General features: G+C 38.4%; 1 protein-coding gene across 4 annotated transcripts in view; it reads right to left on the bottom strand.

Annotated features, from left to right (window-relative positions):
• The window catches only part of syt14a (synaptotagmin XIVa), a 106,274-nt gene that overhangs the window by 69,063 nt on the left and 18,128 nt on the right, over positions 1 to 19,083 (bottom strand). For all 4 annotated transcript variants that reach the window (XM_015356659.2, XM_015356673.2, XM_015356666.2 and 1 more), the window contains exon 2: positions 5,620 to 5,667. In XM_015356659.2, coding sequence (XP_015212145.1) covers positions 5,620 to 5,667 — 48 coding nt within the window. The remainder of the gene's footprint in view (positions 1 to 5,619; positions 5,668 to 19,083) is intronic.

The following is a 19,083-nucleotide window of genomic DNA, read 5'->3' as shown; positions in this document are numbered from 1 at the left end:
TAAGAGAGGGAAGAGCAGGTAAACTTTGAAACATCTTTAGCGGAAGGAATTGTTTTCAAAGTTTTCTATTCCAAAACATTTGAAAATGAAAAGAAATCAATGATGTTGGTCAAGAAACAACTGGAGTAACAGGGTTTAACAATGCAGTCACAGTAAAGACTCAGACATTACAATAACAGGACAACAGGACAAGAGCTCTCAAGAGATAATACTGCTCCAGACCCTGAAGAGGAAGGATTGTCTTCAATAAGATGCAATAAGTAAACTAAAATTATATCTATTTTTCAAGTAGTCTGTTTCTTGCTTGATTTGCACCTCCCAAAAAAATAAAAATTAAGATGACAGAGGGTAATCTGTATGAATCGTATTATCTACTGTATATAAATCAGTGCACAGAAGCTTGGTAATAGCGGAAGAGGAAAAAACAGGTAAATAATGAATTCTGCTGGGACTGCCTGACTGTGGTTAATCCAATCCACAAAAGATTTCTAAACCAGGGACTGACTTATTTGAAAGTTAGAGGTTAACTGCTGGAACCTGGCTCAGCATGAAGAAATTGAGTACTACAGAAATCGATACATATGCTACCAGCAGGGACGAAACAAGGCTGATCTGGCAGATCAATGTTTTAGAGAGACAGGAAAACTTGCTGTTCAGGGCAGGAATGGATTTATCACTGATGCTCCGTGAAAGGCAAAATATAATTGAACACTTTGAATGATATGAGAACCTAAGATCTGTCTTACAGTATATCGTTTGATAAGCATTTGTTGACGTTTTAACATATTTTGTTTTGTGCTCTCCGTTTGGCTCTTTCGCCTGATCTTGCTGATTTTAGGTTGGCATGGCAACAGCCTCCAGCAATCTAACAGCTCCAGCTGCTTCCTATCGCAGTGTGCATGCAAAGAGACAGACCCTCTTCCAGACCCACCAACCCAACACGCACACGCAATCTCAACACTCATCTAAGAGCCACAGTAGAAAAGGGAATGACTCATCTGAGCACATGGACCTTGAAAGCAGCAGGCTATATAATTTATTAGCACTACAATGATGCCTTTTTGCTATTGGCATAATTACTGCTGCAGAGATGAGTGCAGATGAAAGCCAAAGATTGCTATTTAATGATGCAAGAACAGTTTCCTGATATTTATTATTAAAAACCTGTCACTGAAAAACAGAATGGATCAAACCTTGAACATACAGTATTTAGGGCTGTGCATTTCTTACAAAAGAGATCCATGAGAGTCCATGAGATTTTGCATTCTTAATTACTGTTTTTGGAAAGGCAGAACACATGCAAGTTGTAATACTGCAATACTACAGGGTAGGAGCACAAAGACAGATTCTGAAAATATTGCTGTTCAAAGTTACCCTTTCCATTAAACTTTTATTTAACCACTGACTTTTATGTGTTTATGAAGAAAATACTCAGTGACCTATTTTTAAAAATCTAAGTTACAAATCTCACTAATCTCACAAGACTCACTAATATCTGACTTAAATGTTTAGACACCGTCCCTTTCATACTGTCAAACCAATGTTGGAGAACTATGGAGAAAAAGTCCAACCTGAATTTTGAACAAACCCTAGCAAATAAACTGCATTTTCTGCATCTGCCTCTTTCACTATCGATCATGTTTTAATCCCTTAGTGCAAAAAAACTATTTTCTCTCTATTCATTGAAAATATAAACCTTGTATTGCAAGTCCATGCTTAGCTTGCCTTTGGATCACTGTGCTTTCTAGGCTTGTGTTATTTCACATGAGATTCTCAAACTGAAGAAAAATGTCCTTTCAAGGCAAAATTATTTATGCACAGTCTTGGATTCTAGGTCTTATTTGTGTAATGAAGGCTCATAACTTCTTTATATGATGTGTTATTCTGAAGGGCCTCATGACAAATGCTTCTGAATTGACAAATTGCTTCTGAATTGACTAATTCAATTTACATAAATAATTGCACGTATGTCACCATAATTCATAATTTGCAGTAATAAAACCCTATCACTCCAAAACATCACCAATGAAAAAGGAAGAGAAGTAAACAAAAACATCCTCTTGTTAATGAAGAATCCTGCTAGTATAAATATGCCTACAGAAAGTTGCATGCAGTCTGTTTCTAGTTACTGGCTGAAAGGGGCTCTCTGTGAGAAGCTGGGATCTGTAAGAGAAGCAGACACTGGCTTCAGCTCGCTGACACAAGAAATAAATGTGGCAAGAATTTTGAAGCTGTTAGACTGCCTTTGCCCTCGAGTCACTGTGACTAATTTACCGACAAATCAGGATTGTTTGCTATACATGCGCAACAGCTGCCAGTTTTCATAGCTCACACACCAAGTGTACTCCACAGAGCCTCTTGTCTTACAGGCCAAAGTATTAATAATTACTAATGTATTTGGCTGAGTTTTATACAGTGCAGATTACATTTACACCTATTTATACAGCTGGGGATTTTACTAGAAAAATGTACTTTGCTCAAACACACAACAGCTGTGTCACATTTGGGGTTTGAACAACCCACAACTGCCCAGTTATAGGTCCAGAACTGTATCCACTGCTCCATACTGCTGCCCTATATTAAAAAGTAGGGCAGGTAGGAACAATGTAAGACCTTTGACATGAACACCCTAGTATGCTTCAAAGAAATGATGCTCCATTAGTTCTCCGTCTGTAATTACCTCTGTCTAGTTATCTAATCTAAAAGGTGTAATTGACAGAGAACAAACCAGAGAATGGCACAGTGCATTTACAGTGTGAGCTGTTCCAGGAGACGGGAAATGTGCAGGCTTTTATAATAAAGCTGGAGGGTTAAGCTACAGTGATAATCCTAACAGAGACAAGAATAAGAAAATAAATCCTTCTAGGGGTTTCAAAATATATTCCATTCAGCCTGACAGGCCATTGATCTAAGCCTTCAGTTTAGCAACTATTGTTCTCTGCAATTCTGCCTGATTTTACTGCAAAATGGCTCGGATTTGGAAATCCAGGTGTCAGGAAGACAGTTAGCAGGACCACACCAGTATAGTCCACCGCACCATAAGGTAGACAGGTGAGATTCCCAAGCACAAGTGTGTCCCGGGCACGGGCTCCTCTAATTGATACAAACAACAGATCAGCTCCTACAAAACTTTTTTTTATACAAACTTACACTCACATTCTCATAAAATGACAATGACTGCAGAATATGATAATGTGGACCAATTAGATAAGGACATTAAACTTCCCCCCTTCTGTAGAGAAACTGCCATCACTGCCTTGTGACTGTGGATATCACTTGTTCCAGCAGTCTGGCTACAATATATTCACTACACCAGGATAAGTTGAAAGAAACTTTGCTGAGTGATAAAATGGCAGCTGACTATGACCCTACTGAAGAACGTGAACCATTTTAATTCTAAACAGAGAAGACAATAAGGGATCTCATCCAAGTATTAAGAAATTAATGCATAATTTCATAATTACACAGTAATTCAATGTTTTAATAGTAGTGCTCACCTTCGAACTGTCAAGTTCAATTTACACTAATTTACATACAGCATAAAGAGCAAGGAAAGAATATATGCCATATCTGAAAAGACATGGTTACTTAAAAGATCATTTTAAAGTCAATTAATAAAAAAACACATTTAAAGTTATTTTCCCAAAATATATTGCTCTTAATGCACATATATGAAATCTCTTGTAACCCTTTCATACTGTATGTGTATTGCTGCGTTCAGTCTAATGAGCCACAGTGGGTAATACTGAACTAATCTGTCATGATGATCAATATCACTCAGCATGTGATTTGTGTAAAAAAACATCACGTAAGACATCAAAACAAGCATGAACTTGTTTGTGGAATATTGTACATTTTTGTATTGAAAACAAAAGAAATGTAGAACATTAGGAGAAACATTTTCATAGTACTAACACAAGCACAGTCAATGCAAGTAGTAACGCTATACTCTTACAAGATGAACAGTTCAACTTTGTCTTTGAGATTCATTGATTCTACTCAGGAGGCAGATGGCTACATTTGAAATCAGTTTTGAAGAGGAGCAAGAACATCTGCATCCTTAGTTTCCTAAGGATAAAAGTATAGATTTGCTGAAATTTGATGGCAAGAAATCATGTGACTTGGTGGTATGCTATCATTGACTTGGTGTAGGATACAGTAGGACACAAATGTAAAGAAATTCCTTTCAATCATCCATACAATCAAATCTAAGTTCCACTAAAGGGCAGAACACTGTAAAAATAATAAAAATAAGTAGAGTACTTTACATTACATTATCACATTACATTACATTATCACAGTGCATTCATGAGACATTATCTCAAGGGGCTCTAATATATAATAAGACAAAAAAACAGTGAAGAGTATACACAATTTTTTTTAAATTGATTCAATTGCATTACATTACTTTTCCAATGAATTCTCCTAAGGGCACATTTGAAAGTTGATTACTACAGAGCAAATACAATATTCTACTACATTTACTGTACTTCCTGCCTTTAGCATTTTCATCTGAATAAAATGGAATCAGAGCCAGTCTGACCCCTGGTTTTTGCAGAATACTTCAGACATGTCTGGCACTGGCTCTCATTGATGCTGATGCTAATGGCTCCTTTAACATATGCAGGCCAGCACACTCAAGGCTGTAAATGTAATGGTAAATACAACTGGTACTGTTAGAGGTTGATAACTCACATGGGGAGTTAATGCGGTGAGCAGAGACCTCTATTATAAAGCAGCCATTCTCTTGTATCTTATCACGTTCACCTCTCTTGCATACCGTGAGCATGGTTTACACAATTTAAAGCCTGCTGCCAAGCAGAGAGGAAGTGGCTGGAGGACATGGTGAAAACACACAGTCATGGTAAAGCACAGACATGTTCGATCAGGCACGGTCCTTGCATGGCAATGCGCTGTGATGGACACCACCCCGAAGGGAGAGTCGGTTTGCAGCTCTCCTTTGCTGATGAGGTAATTTGCTGGCTTAGGTTCAATTTCCAGTCTGACCTCTCTTCAAAAATCCATTGGTTATTTAACAAATGAATCCCATATGGGGTAGTAGGGGGGCGCAGCCTATCCTGGCAAGCAATGGGTGCAAGGCAGGATATGCCCCGGGATGGGGCACCACCTCTACACAAGGCGCAGACACACAACCACACACTCACACCACGACAAGGCTGGAAACACTGTGGATGAGATGGGCTCACACTGACACAAGCACACACACATGCTTAAACACCGGGGACAATTTTCCAGGACGCCGACTACTCAAATCTTTGGATTGTGGGAGGAAACGGGAACACCTGGCAAAAACCCACACGAACACAGGGAGAACATACAAACTCGCACAGGTAGCACCCCAAGAATTGAACCCAGGGCCCCAGAACTGCAAGGCAGCAATGCTGACCACTGCAGCGCTGTGCCACTGTGCTGCCCCCTCGGAGCATTAAAATATGCATCATTTTTTGTATTATTATATAATATATACTGTTTACAGTTCATATACAGTACAGCACTACCCATTTTCCCCACTAACTACTAGAAACTATATCCGTATGGAAATCAGAAAGCTGGAGAGAAGGGGCTTAAGGGCTATGAGGCGTAACTCTGCCCTCTTACCTTTTCTGATACAGATGAGCTCGTGTACTCCGCAGTTGCGCTCGCCACCTGTTGAGAAAATGTATTTTTAACGACAATGGCACTGATGGCATGAGACAAACACAGACAGACAATCAATCTAGCTGGGCTGGTTAGCTTTCCTTGGATGAATGGCAACAAGAACAACAACAAGGGTGCAGGATGGGCAAGACAGACAGACAAGGCATAGGTCACCACAGTTTTTCTGTGCACGTCTCTGTTTGACTGGAGAGGAAAGAAAAGCACAAGAAAACCGGGCTACTGCTTTTAGTCCATCCCATCTTAAAAAACTATATGCATCAATTTTTTTGAGAGGGAACAGAAAGCCTGATGCTTGTTATAAGGAATTTTCTAAAGCATTTCTGAGAGATAGGAAGATGAGCTCACACCCTGATTTTCCACAGACCCTCAGAAATAAAACCAAATAGCTTCCACCCGATACTCTAGAAAACATCCTCAAAAGCAGGGGAAAAATTGGGACCATAAGAAGAACAATCTAGCAAGCTGGCCTGTTTGGTACAGTACGTGTAGTTAGTAGCTAAATGATCTGAAGATATCGTTCAGCCGTTTCTTAGAAAAAGGGTATTGGCTTCAACAACATGACTGAGTAGCTTGTTCCAGACTCACACAAAACCTTTGAGTAAATATGCCACCCAACATGCCTCAGGCACAGTTTAAACAGGAAAAGCGGTACTTTAAACTGCTTAGGGGTGTGCCTGAAATCCATTTCTCGAAATACTTGTCTCATGTAACTGGTGATATTACAATGGGCTTTGATAACATACTGTATCACTGAGAGTAAATCAGCACCATATTAAAATACAAAAACATTATTTTGTCTTCTGGGTCTTTTTACCAACGTGTTAGGATGACCTTGGAAAGGAATATGTCTTCTTCATAGACAACATAACATTTATTTTAAGGAAACAAAAAGTGTTAAGCAGAGCCATAGATATGTCTCACAACATATTACATTATATTGTTACATATGGGGGGAGAGGTTATGAAAATCAGAAAATGTCTGAGCAGATAAATCAATAAGTAAAATATATAATCCTAATCCCAAATTTGTAAAGATTTTACCAACAATATACAGTACCCAGGTGGTCGGTATTGTTAGAGGGACACGAGTTCTTTGTTCTCTGGCACAGCTTTGGTCAAAAGAGTAATAATTCAGGCACATTGGATTAAGCAAATATTTATTTAAAAAACACAACACACACTAAAAGTACAAAATACAAGTTACTGTACTTACACTTTTACAGTCAAGGCATTCCAGAGGCCTACAGTATGTCTAGTCCACCCAGAAAAACCCCAGACTGCTACCAAGTATTCAAACTCCTACAAAGGCAAGAATAGGATAATTCTAACTTCTTAACTAAATCAAATACAACCTGAGGTTAAATATCTCTCTGTAAACCCAGACGCTATCAAATCAATGGAAATCTATATCCCTATTCCTGAAATGCGCCCAATAACCAGGAGAAGCAGTTTTTAACCGAGGAATTCTTCAGTCAGAAAATCAGAGTTCCCTTAAAACACAGAACAGCAAGCTCTCTTAGCAAGGTTACAATACCTAGCTCCAATTTGCTCTTTATGGATAATCTGGACAAAGATCTGTCGTCTGAAACACGCTTTATGTTCTGTGCTGCCCTGTCTTCTCCTCTGTCTTTTTAATATACACCTTTTACATTCTTAATCATTTACCCAGAATTTAGTACAACTGAGGCAAACCATACGATTCTTTTGATCAGTGTGCCTTATACCCAGCACAACTGGTCTGAAGCTCTAGGAAGTGGAAATATTGACACAAGTTGGTGTTACTCATTGTATCTAGACTCTTAGAAACACTTCCATACTGTAGTCACTTACTGTACCATAGCTTGTAACAATATTATACAAGCATCATTCATTTAATGCATTTTTGTAGTTCGTGATCCCATAACAGGGGAGAAAACTGAAACTGATTACTGTGATAGCCAGATCCAGTGTACACTATTACCACCTGATTTTACTACGCAATTTATTTTTAAGGAAGGCCAATTCATTGCCAAATGGCAATGTTGTGCATTGGCATAATATTAAATAATAGCCATAGTATTTAAGGATATGCTAAAGTGCACAAATGCTGTAAAATATTTCATTCAGTTCACCTCTGAATTCAGATCCTGCCCTTTGTATTTTTTATTTGCAGTGTCTTGGTACAACTTGAAACAAACAAATAAAATGTCCTTATGTATTAACATACTGTACAGCATCAGTAAGTGCCAAACTGCTGAGTAGAACTGAGTAGAGTCCCTTAGACTTGTTGTATGGAGGTACAGGGTGCCTAATCATTAGAATATTTGCAAGTTTCTGTTAAATTTGTATTTCTTAAACATTGATGAGGCATGCAATTGCATTGCATTTTCAAAAGATGCATTTATCATAGTTGTCATTTAATGTCTGCACTGCTACTGTAGCTACTCTGATTCTCAAGACTTCCAGCTGGTTCATCCAAATGTAAAATTCAGAATGGTAAAACATTTACTCATGCAAAACATAAATAAAGTCCAGTAACTAGACATTCTAATGTCTGCAATAGTTTTTCTACATTTTCTGCTTTTCATTTCTGGGTGTCATCTTTTCAGACATAATGCACTCTCCAGCCCTAGAGGAAATAAAACCCCACTGTACTGTCTGCAAGCTTTTCTTGTTACAATATACAGTAACAGTAAAATTATATAAGGCTAACATTCAGCCATTCAGACTTATGAATTCTCAGACACTCCTACTGGATCATTCTCAGATACTGGATCAATCATCAGTCCTCATCCACAGCGCATACAGTATCACATTCTCACTCCTGCACGCTTCTTATGAATGTGCCTAAGCAACATTGAGCTGTCAGGGGTGTGCTCCACATTCAAATAACTCAGGTGTGCAATGGACTGTGAGGTTTGTTTCATATCAGTTGGTTTATGCACTTGGTCTGTTGCCTTTTTTTCACTCTATAAACAGCAATGACATAAAAATGTCTATTTAACCAAAACATTGATAAACAGGTGTTCATATGTCTAATACCCAGCACATCTTGATGTCAATCTCCGTAAGCAAGGGTATTAGGAGGCCGTTCAGTTCATCTACCTTGTTTGATTACAAGTTAGTAATTATTGAACCCAGGATCTCATCTTGCCATTTCTTGAAAAGCACCAGGGTATTGACTTCAACAACATACTGTAGCTGAGCAGCTTCTTCCAATACTCTCATAGCCCTCTGTGCACAGTCATGCCCCCTGTTCTTTCGTTTTAGGTGTACTTTACCATAGTTTCCACAGATCACTCATTTTTCTTTACTTTGTTGCATTTCCCTTGGGTGACTGACTGCCTGTCCTTTCTTCTTTCTTTGACTAGTCATTCAAAAAAACAGGGCGTTTTCTAGTGCAACAGTCAAGGGTAACAGAGTAACAGATATAGAGTCACAATGGGGAGACAGTTGCCAAGCGTGCCCACAGTGCCAGTGTCCCAGGTGACACAGAGGGCAGCAAGGAGGAAGCCATTTTTGATACGGACAAGTGCAACACAAGTTCAGTACTCACAAAGGGTCTTTCTACAATACCATGGCAGCAAGAGAGTTATTTCACTCATTGATGGAATTTTGATCAATGAAAATTGAAAACGAATTAATCAGCTACAGTTTTTAAGACAAACAGCAAAGTGATGAAATGCATGGCGTGCCAACCAACAAGCTGATCAGCTAGCGAGAGGTTACAGCCAATAATAATATTGTGCCAGTGACGGTAAGTAAGCCTGCCTTAAGCTTATTCCACTTTGTTACAAGAATTCTGTTACAAGAATTGGAGCACTGTTATTCTGGTTGGGAATTTGTTCCTCTGTGCTCAAGCAGCTTTTTCTTGGTGGCTGAGATAGCTTAAGAAATACAAATGACTGAGGGGCTCATTGGGTTTCCAGACGCTAATTGATCCAAGGATCTCTTCCAGTCATTTCTTGGAAGAGGAGTCCGGTGATGAGTGCACAAACTGCAGCTGTAAATCTATCTGGGGTCTGACCGTAATTATTGTGGAAGCACCATGTTGTGAAGTAGGTCTGCATTTGAAGTTGGAGAGTGCCTGAGCATGGTTTATGTCTCAGACACTGGGGAGTTGTTGAGGTCTGGCTTTGTCTGAGATGTAATGGAGATGTGTCTAAGTGCTTGGAGGAGAGGATAGGGGAGTGCTGGGTGTCTGCTTTGCACACTGAAAACTCTGTGTGAACCTTACAACATGATTAAGTACAGCAAAAAAAATGTTGCCTAACACTCAAAAACAACCCAGACGAGGAAAAACATTAAAACTCACTAATTTATTCTCTACAGTTTTAAGGCAAAGAGCAGAGGGGTGAAATGCATGACTCTGTAATTAACCCTCAACAACCTGCATCACACAGAAATGATTCTGTCAGATGGAATAACTTGTATGGAATAACATCCTATCAATACCATTACAGGTTACATAACCTTAGAAGTGTTCCAGAGTAGGAGGAAACCACACACATCTTAGAATTGAAATTTGAATGTTTGAAAAAGTATTTAACGACGGTAACAGTGAATTAGTGAAACACCTGCATTTAGAAAGCTTCTTTGAATGAAACTAGTTATTGTTATTAAAATGCAAGTGTTTTTTTTAGAAATGCTAAAATGGAAAAGTACTTAGACCTCAGGAATGAGGTCAGAATGATGTTATCTTCCACCTCCTTAGGCCCTCATGTTGTGTAGTTTTCATTCTGTTCGGTCCTGTTTTTGATAAAAGTGGCCTTTAACTGTTTCTCCTCATTCCATAACAAGAGCATTCTTCATCAGCTACACCAAAAGAGCAGTGCAGCTGTCCAGGGAACAAAAATGCTCTAATAAATGAGAATTGGCCATGTTTGAGCAATTCGTGTGGGATTTTTTTATATATTCAAAAGGGTTCCAGAGTTCATTTTCAAATTCCCACTACTCGTCTAAACCTACTAAACCTCGTCCCACTAGAGACAACCAAGCAGCTCAACCAATAACTTCCATGTAGACAAAAGGACATTTTCTCTAAGTGAAGGGCCAGAGTCCAGACACTGCAGGTTCGAATTTGGACTCTGTGGATACGCAAGTGGAAACCACACAGAATTGCATTTAGAACAGGAGGCACTTTTTTACCCAATGGGTGGTGGGAGTGTGTTACAAGCTACTCAGCCATGTTTTTTAAAGTTGATACCCTGGCTTCCTTCAAGTATGAGATTGATAAATCGGGGGAGGATATGCTAAATGGCCTCCTCCTCTAAAGAACATTAAGTTCTTCTAATAGTCTTAATGTTTCTTCTGCTATTTGATGATGTTTTCTAGAATATCAGGTGGCAGATTTATTGCTTTCTCTCTGAGGCTGTGTTGAAATCAGGGTGTGAACTTTTCTGCTTACCTAACTGACATGCTTGAGAAAGTTCCTTCTTGAAAATGTCAACAAAGTCAGTTCCCTGTAAAAAACGATCCATAGTTTTAGAAGATGCCAAGAATCCTCTTAGGATCCTCCAAGCAGGATCCAAAGAATTTCCACCAAAGAATGGTGGAATAAGCCAACAAATTTTTGAAGATGATAATCTGGCTTTCAAGTGGCCAGAGTTTAGGAAAGTGGATGTCTTCAAACTATGTATGTACAGTATGTATTCACCTTTAATCCACACAGGAGCTCCCAACATGGGGTGATTCAAAATGGGAAGGTAGAAGGCAGAAAACAGTTGGACAATATTTAAAATATGATTCCAGGGCGACAGTTTTTGATTTTGAATGCCTCCATATTGTTGTGACAAACATAGAAATTACAACATTAAATTTAATAAGGAGCGAAAGTTTAAATCGACACTTCTACCTTATGTAGAAGGTAGATAAAAAAAACACCACGTCACTGTTCACTGCAAAACTGTAATTGAGCTCAAATCATAAATTAATTTCCGCCTTCAATTTGAGTTTTAGATTCATTGCTCTATTGAAACCTAAGTTGGAATCCATCTCAAATCACAGCCAGTATGATAACTTTACCATCTTCCTGTCTTACTTCCATCTTACTACCCTGTTTCTTCCCATCTAACCCTCCAAGCCAATGACCTTTAGTGTGATGTGTGTCATGTGAAACTAGCAAAGCGCAAGCTTTGTCTGATCTCACCAGTTACAGTACCTGTGTTTTTGAGAGATATTACAAGGCAGAGCCAACCAGATCTCTGAGGGAGTGCAAATGAACAAAGCCTCACTCTCCTGGCTCCCTCACCATGATATTAACACAAATCCACTTCAGTTGACTGAACAGATAACTGGAATTACAACATACTGTATAGTGGATTCCTGTGCATTTATTCACATGCCGCTTGCTTTTAAATGTAGCCCAGAGTGATTTTTACCTGTTTAACCATTCATGAATAACTGTTGACTTTTTAAAGAGTATAGCTTTCAATGTTTTTATACATGTACATCATCTGTTTCTCACAGTAAGGTAGACGTGCACATGAGTCATGACAGTTTAAAGACCACGCCACCTGCTCTCAAGTGACACAAGCCAGACAGAGAGCTTCTCTTGCCAGGGATTCTGTTTTTAGACTAGCTTAACTGATGGAGACAGATGTGAATTTCTGTATCACTTTCTCCTCAACGATACCTTTTCTCCTGATTTCTGTGTTTTTGGTAGTGCCCTCTTTTATTTCACCTTCTCCAGGTTGCATCCACTTTTAACCTGAGGACACAAGACAGAACTCTGACAGTGTGGTCAGGATGAACCTCGATGACTCAGGAAGTTCTTCATACTTCTATTGTCAGACCAAGACATAAGACCATACTAAAGATTACAAACAGGAGGAGGCCATTTGAGCATTTAGCCCATTAGTAGGTAATAGTTACAGTTTTTGTAATGCCAGCAGCCATATCACCCTGCAACTCACAACTGGCAACCCACTGAAGCTAAGCAGGTGTGAGCCTGGTCAGTAACTTCATGGGAGACCTCCTGGGAAAAACTAAGGTTGCTGCTGGAAGAGGTGTTAGTGAGGCCAGCAGTATTTCTCGGTCGCAGTTAATGGCAACATCAGCTCAAAGATTTGGTTCAAACCAGCAAATGGAGACTGGTGTGCCAACAAGCGGACCCTGCTGATGCGGCCGATTAACGCTAGGAAAGAGAGAGAGAGTTACAGTAATTGTAATCTGAGGGACTCAGAAGAATTCAGAAGATGAGAAGAAGCCATGGAAGTAGCTTCAACAACATGGCTGAGTAGCTTGTTCCATAACCCCCTTTTTATACGAGTACCAACCTTTTATCATTTTTAATGCACTGCCTCACATTTTTCTTGCTTTGTTTTACTTTTGTTAAGTAGTATCAAATTGATACTGATCTGACATTTTCATTCAGTTCTTGAAAGGAACCAGGATATCAGCTTCAACATCATGGCTGATTAACTGGTTCATTACTCCCACAACACTGTGGGCAAATAAGCTCTTCCTGTTGACAGTTTTAAACGCACTTTCATGAAGTGTCCGCTTGTGCCCCCTGGTTTGTGTTTTACTATTCAAGACATGTAGAACAGTAAATGTCCGCCTAAAGCCTTGGAGAATGAGAACCTACAGTAAATGTTTGCTTGAGCACAGTAGCATAGTTAAAGCAATACATCCAGGATATACATTATTACAAGAGTCCACAGATTCCAGCCTGAGGACATACCTGAGTGAAATTTATTAGAAGAAATCCTTAAAAACAGTTTAGAAAATATTTCAGTCCTTCCTCACATATAAACATGATATATTGTATTATTGAATAATATATGTTTACTGCATATTTCCCCCAAATGCAAAGTTTTTAATTTACACTTTTATGCAGTTTAAATATATTAGAAGTAATTTAAAATACTTCTTACCAATGCTGTTTTATATCATATCATTGATGTTCCTTGATAAGAAAATTAGAAACAAGCAAACATTTCATAATAGCGATGCACCCTAAGATTTACTTAACTCTCTGACTTTAAAGACTAAGCAGTTACAGGTGGGCACTGAGGGGTTCATGATCTCCAATCAGAGTGCAGCCTAGTGTCTGCTAGTTCAAATCCAAGATAATCTGAATATTGACAGACATCCAGAAGATGAAATTAAGGACTTCTGATTTCTATGTTTCTAAATCTATAGAGATATTTGTTAGGACATCATAACTCCGTCATGGCCTAGATAGCAACAGGTCATTAACCTACTGAGTACTGTATGTGCGGGCTATCCTAAATCAATGTTTGTCTCACAAGATGTCCTTTCTGAGAATCTAAATACTAACCTCTTTATCCAACACAGGATCATGGGGAAGCTAAAGCCTATTCTGGCAAGGACATACTGTACAAACTCCACACAGATAGCACACCAGCAATTGAGTCCATGGCTACCGCACTACAAAGAAGCAATGTTAAATCACCGTGCCACTGTGCTACCCATATCTGATTATACTGTATATAGGATTAATAATGCATGAGTTACTAACACATTATAAAAAGCTATAATCCGATATAATTTCCTTTCTACTTTTGATTTTCGTTCATTACCTACTATTGTTGTACAGATACAATTGTGCTCAGTGTATCTTATGCTTTTGCCAAGATCTTTTTTGAAGCACATTAATAATGACATCAGACATCGATGTTCCTTTGGCAAAAAAGAGTCATTAACTGCCTTTTTCGCTTTATTATTTAAAGCCCAAAGCAAGGATCAGTGACCCATTACTCCTGCAGGTAGAGCCATATCTCAAGTATGCTGTGAGTAATATCTGCCAGCAAGACAGAATGAGTGAAATGGAAAGCTTTACTCAAGCAAATTCACACAAAAGTATGAGCAGTAATAAAACAACATGTTACTGTATACTGAGACTGCTCAAAACCAAGACTTTCTGATATCTGCCTGAGGTAGTATCAGTGTCTTCCTAAGTGAAAAGGAACAGTAACTCATAAGTTTTATTTTTGTAAGTATGGAGACGGCTCTTACTGATCCCCTTCAACAGAATGCAAGATATAACTAGTGTTACAAGTATGGAACATGGTGCCACACCACATTCACGGAACAGCTTAATTAGAATCTTGGATCAATACTATTCCACGAGTGATAAATGAAAGATCTATCTCACCCCGTCATCTTGCATGGGTATTGGGGTTTATAATATGTTTAATATCTATGAGTTAAATACAAATGCATGCATAGCTAAGATCTAAGGTAAAATAACAGACATGCCATGTATAAATCTATCTCATTTCTTCAACAGGGCAATTACAGTTGATACCTTCTGTAAAGATATCTTATTAGATACCCTTACAGAGCTACTATTTAGGAGGGTGACATCAACAGATCTTTACAGATCAGAAAATGATCAACTAATTTCAAAAGATCATGGAGTTAACAATTTGGACATACTAGGACAAAAAAAAACTCTGAGATTGCTATTGCGTTCTTGCAATTGACTGTAAGTTAAAATACACTGATCCAAGCAACAGCAGTGAAGGATGCAAGTGGAGCTTACGTGTATTACAGAAAATCATTGTTAAAGGTTCACATATAAGGTTGATTTGGAAACTGATAAATACAGGAATCAAATATAATGTAAACAGTTTAATAATGGGTTGATGCCTGGAAAACAGAAAGTAATATAAAGGGGAGAGACCCCTCAGCAAATTTAGAGTGATGTAATGCGTGGATCTGTACTTTCCTGGCTGATATTTCTAATTTGCAGTACTGTATAATAACGATTATCCCCCTGGCATATTTACCAGTCAATTCTTGTGAAGAAGACGCTAAAATAGGCGTGGTGGAAAACGTTACAGAAGAGACAAAGGAAATGCACAACAACTGAGACACCATTCAAGACTGGGAGGACAGCTTTCACATGAAATTTAATGGAGACTATTGCAAAGCAGGCAGTAAAAATGCATTTTATTAATATCAGATGGGAGTCACTGAACTCCTAGCAGAATATAAAAAGGACTTAGGAGTTGACGTTGACTCATTATTATCCTCTTCCAGACAATATAAAGAAGCAATTGCAAAATCCATCAAAATGTTAGGGTAGATGGTGAAAACTAATTAGCAGTATGTTTAAACACTGTCGTAGTCAAAACACATTTAAGATACTGTACTATTCTGGTCACTGCAGCATACCTCCTAAGACATTGCCTCTATAGAAAGAGCTCAACAAGAAACCAGATTATTTCCAAGTCTAAAGAAAACACCGACTGGTTAAAGCAAGAGAATCTTCTCAATCTTGCATATAGCAGATTATGATGGGACTTGATACTTGTATTTGAAATCCTGAAAGGGATTGACAAATTCACCAAGGGTGTTTGGGACAGAGAATGTAAGTACATCTTTGCAAAAAGAGTGACAGGCGTATGGAATAAATTGCCCAGCCATCGTATGGAAGCCAGTTACCTGGGATCCTTCAAGAAACAACTGAGACAGAGCCCCTTGGATATGCGAAGTATGAACAAACAAATGGGCACAAACGGCCGAATAGCCTCTTCTCTTTCATAACCTTTTTACATCTTTATGTTCTTCTTACATTCTCCCTTCATATTTTCCCTAAGCCTGAAATTGTCATATTCACAGAGTGGCCAAGTCCCTATGACTGGAGAAGCAGTCAGTTGTGAATTATTCACTGGCACTCACATGTTCAGCCAGAGGTGACCAATTCATACAGTATCTGTTGTTCTATCCGTGTCTTTTACCATTATGGGACTGATGAGATACAGAAAATCTGTAGGCCGTGCTGTGAAAGATCTCATTTGCCAATGGTATTTAATACATATGCCTGTACTGTATGTTGTTTCTGATTGACCAATTTAAGTGCATTCATGAACAGTGATTGGCAATCAATTGTACAGTACAGTGTGTTAGGATACAAGACAGGAAGATGACTAGTACCAATTATTTAAAGTAAAAAATGATATGCAGTCTATCAGTTAATAACCCTTTCTTAATCCAAATATTAAAATAATCTTGAAAAATTGAGGCCTGAGAATATACAGAGAAAGTTGCCAAGAAGAAATAAGCAACCTTTCCATTATTGTCAGATGTTTCCATTGTTTTCTTCTGTTTTGATTTTGACACACATAACTTTATTTTTATAATATGAAAGGGTAAAGAAAGTAACAAAAACAGAGCAAGAATTATATATCTAAAGTGTACATTTGTTTGAATATCCACTAAAATGCTAGAAGTGTTGGAAAAACCATCTTTGTGATCTTTCTGGAAAGCAGGAGTCATATGATCTGACTTGATTAGAAAAAAATAAAAATAAAGTAAGCCCAAACAAGGTTAAAGCCTCCAGAAGTTTCTCTTTTCTCATTGGTGAAGGAAAAGCAAGTATTTCTGGCTTGTCCCAATTTTCTAAAGGAATCTCCAGTACCTGCTTTAAGAATCCAGGACGCGCTTGCTTTTAAGTTCTATTGAAAGGAGACAGGGCTGTGAGCCAGCAAAATGAAGAACATTTGAAAGATACAATAGCCTCTTTTATGTGTTCAGAACACAGAAGAATGTAGATGCAGAGAAACCTTTACCACTACATTCCTTTGGCTTACTAACATTTAATAATAATAACATTTGCTTACACTTATATAGCGGTTTTCTGGACACTCCACTCAAAGCACTTTGCAGGTAATGGGGACTCCCCGCCACCACCACCGATGTGCAGCCCCACCAGGATGATGCGACGGCAGCCATAGTGCGCCAGAACGCTCACCACACACCAGTTACAGTGGGGAGGAGAGCAGAGTAATGAAGCCAATTACCCTTTCGACCGCTACATAATTATTATTTTTTAATTTAATGGAGTTATTGTTGTTGTTTATTTTATACACATACAATTCATAATTGCCAATTGTTTTCTTTGCATTCCAGCCTACAGCAACGGCTCTGTAAAAACATCTAAAAACTGAATGTATGGCCTCAATATCAAATAGAATGAAAGTTTACAGGACATAAAATGTTAATATAGATGATAGATGATAGATGATAGATGATAGATGATAGATGATAGATGATAGATGATAGATGATAGATGATAGATGATAGATGATAGATGATAGATTATTACTGTGGGAGTAACATTTTAGTATCTGTGCAAAAATAAAGCAGACAGCATCAGAAAAAAAACTCCACAAAATCAGCCAAGGTTTAAAGCAATCCTTCCACAGCCTTTATAGAAGCGTATGTATTTTCAGGCTTATGAAAGTCCAGTAGTATTCTAAGACAGGCTGGGAAAAAACTAATTGTTCACTACCCTTGAAAAACTAATTGTTCAAACCTCTTCCTACATACACACGTTTAACACAGTAGTGCTGCTGCATTCTTAAGACAATGAAACTTAATGCTCACTCAAACAACCATCAGTCCCCCAAGACCGACCCACAGCAGGTGATTAGGTGCTTTCATTTGGTCTCATAAGCACAGGCAGCTGGACACACCATGTGGAGGAAACTTTGTCAGTCTAAGCATGACAAGCTCAGCCAGGTTCACACATCTTACTGTTTGAAGTCACTTCTAAATACTTTGGAAGGTGAACAGATCTTACAAGACAAGACTTACAAGACAGATAAAAATCCCATCCAGATACAGAAGATAAAGAAACTGCAGATATTCATCATACACAGGAGACAGCCCATGCAGTGCCTGGTCAACTAGAGAATTTTAAAGTCTGTCCTGTAAGAGACTGGTATCTAGTGTAGATTTTAGAAACATGTTCGAAGTTCTTAGCATTCGAGCAGCACGGTTCGGGACATGCTGTAGTTTCTGATGCGATTTATTGGATGAAGCAGCTAAGAAGGCATTGCAGTAGTCTAACCCAAGGAGATAAAAGCATGAACTAATTTCAGTCAAGCCAATGCCACAGCAGCTGAATAAAAGCATCGCAGTGATGTGTGCACATACTGTAACTATGCAGGAACAGAGAGCAATCTATTGTGTGCAAATATGATATTTCTCCTACTACAAAACCACCGCAAGCAGATTTTGGTTGTTCGTTTGGCTTATTTATATACTGGAGGTGAATTATTTAAACAGGATGGTGGTTTTGAAGAAGTCAGTAGTACATACACAGAAACAAAAGCAAGGAATTTCACAACAAAAGGTGGGTTGCACAGCGACTGTAGCTTCAGTCACATGGTCTCAGCAGATACTGGAGCAGCTGTGGATGTAGATCGGGAGTTTCCAGCCCTGGACTTTTCTGATGAGCTGGTGGGTCTTGTATTTTAAAGCACAGCTCTCAAACAGCATTTTGCCAGTGACAATTTTTGAAATTGGAATGATCAGGGAAAAATGCACTTTTTCCACAATACTGATTATTTTACAGTGTACATGTGAAATATACATTTTAATGTAATAGTTTTTGTTGAATGTTTTAAAAAACATGTTTAAAATATTTAATTTAATTAATGTTTAAAA

The sequence above is a fragment of the Lepisosteus oculatus genome, chromosome 2, assembly GCF_040954835.1.
Source record: "Lepisosteus oculatus isolate fLepOcu1 chromosome 2, fLepOcu1.hap2, whole genome shotgun sequence".
NCBI classification, from domain to species: Eukaryota; Metazoa; Chordata; class Actinopteri; order Semionotiformes; family Lepisosteidae; genus Lepisosteus; species Lepisosteus oculatus.
Note: the sequence above shows the minus strand (reverse complement) of the source record. Positions and strands in the feature narration are given on the sequence as shown.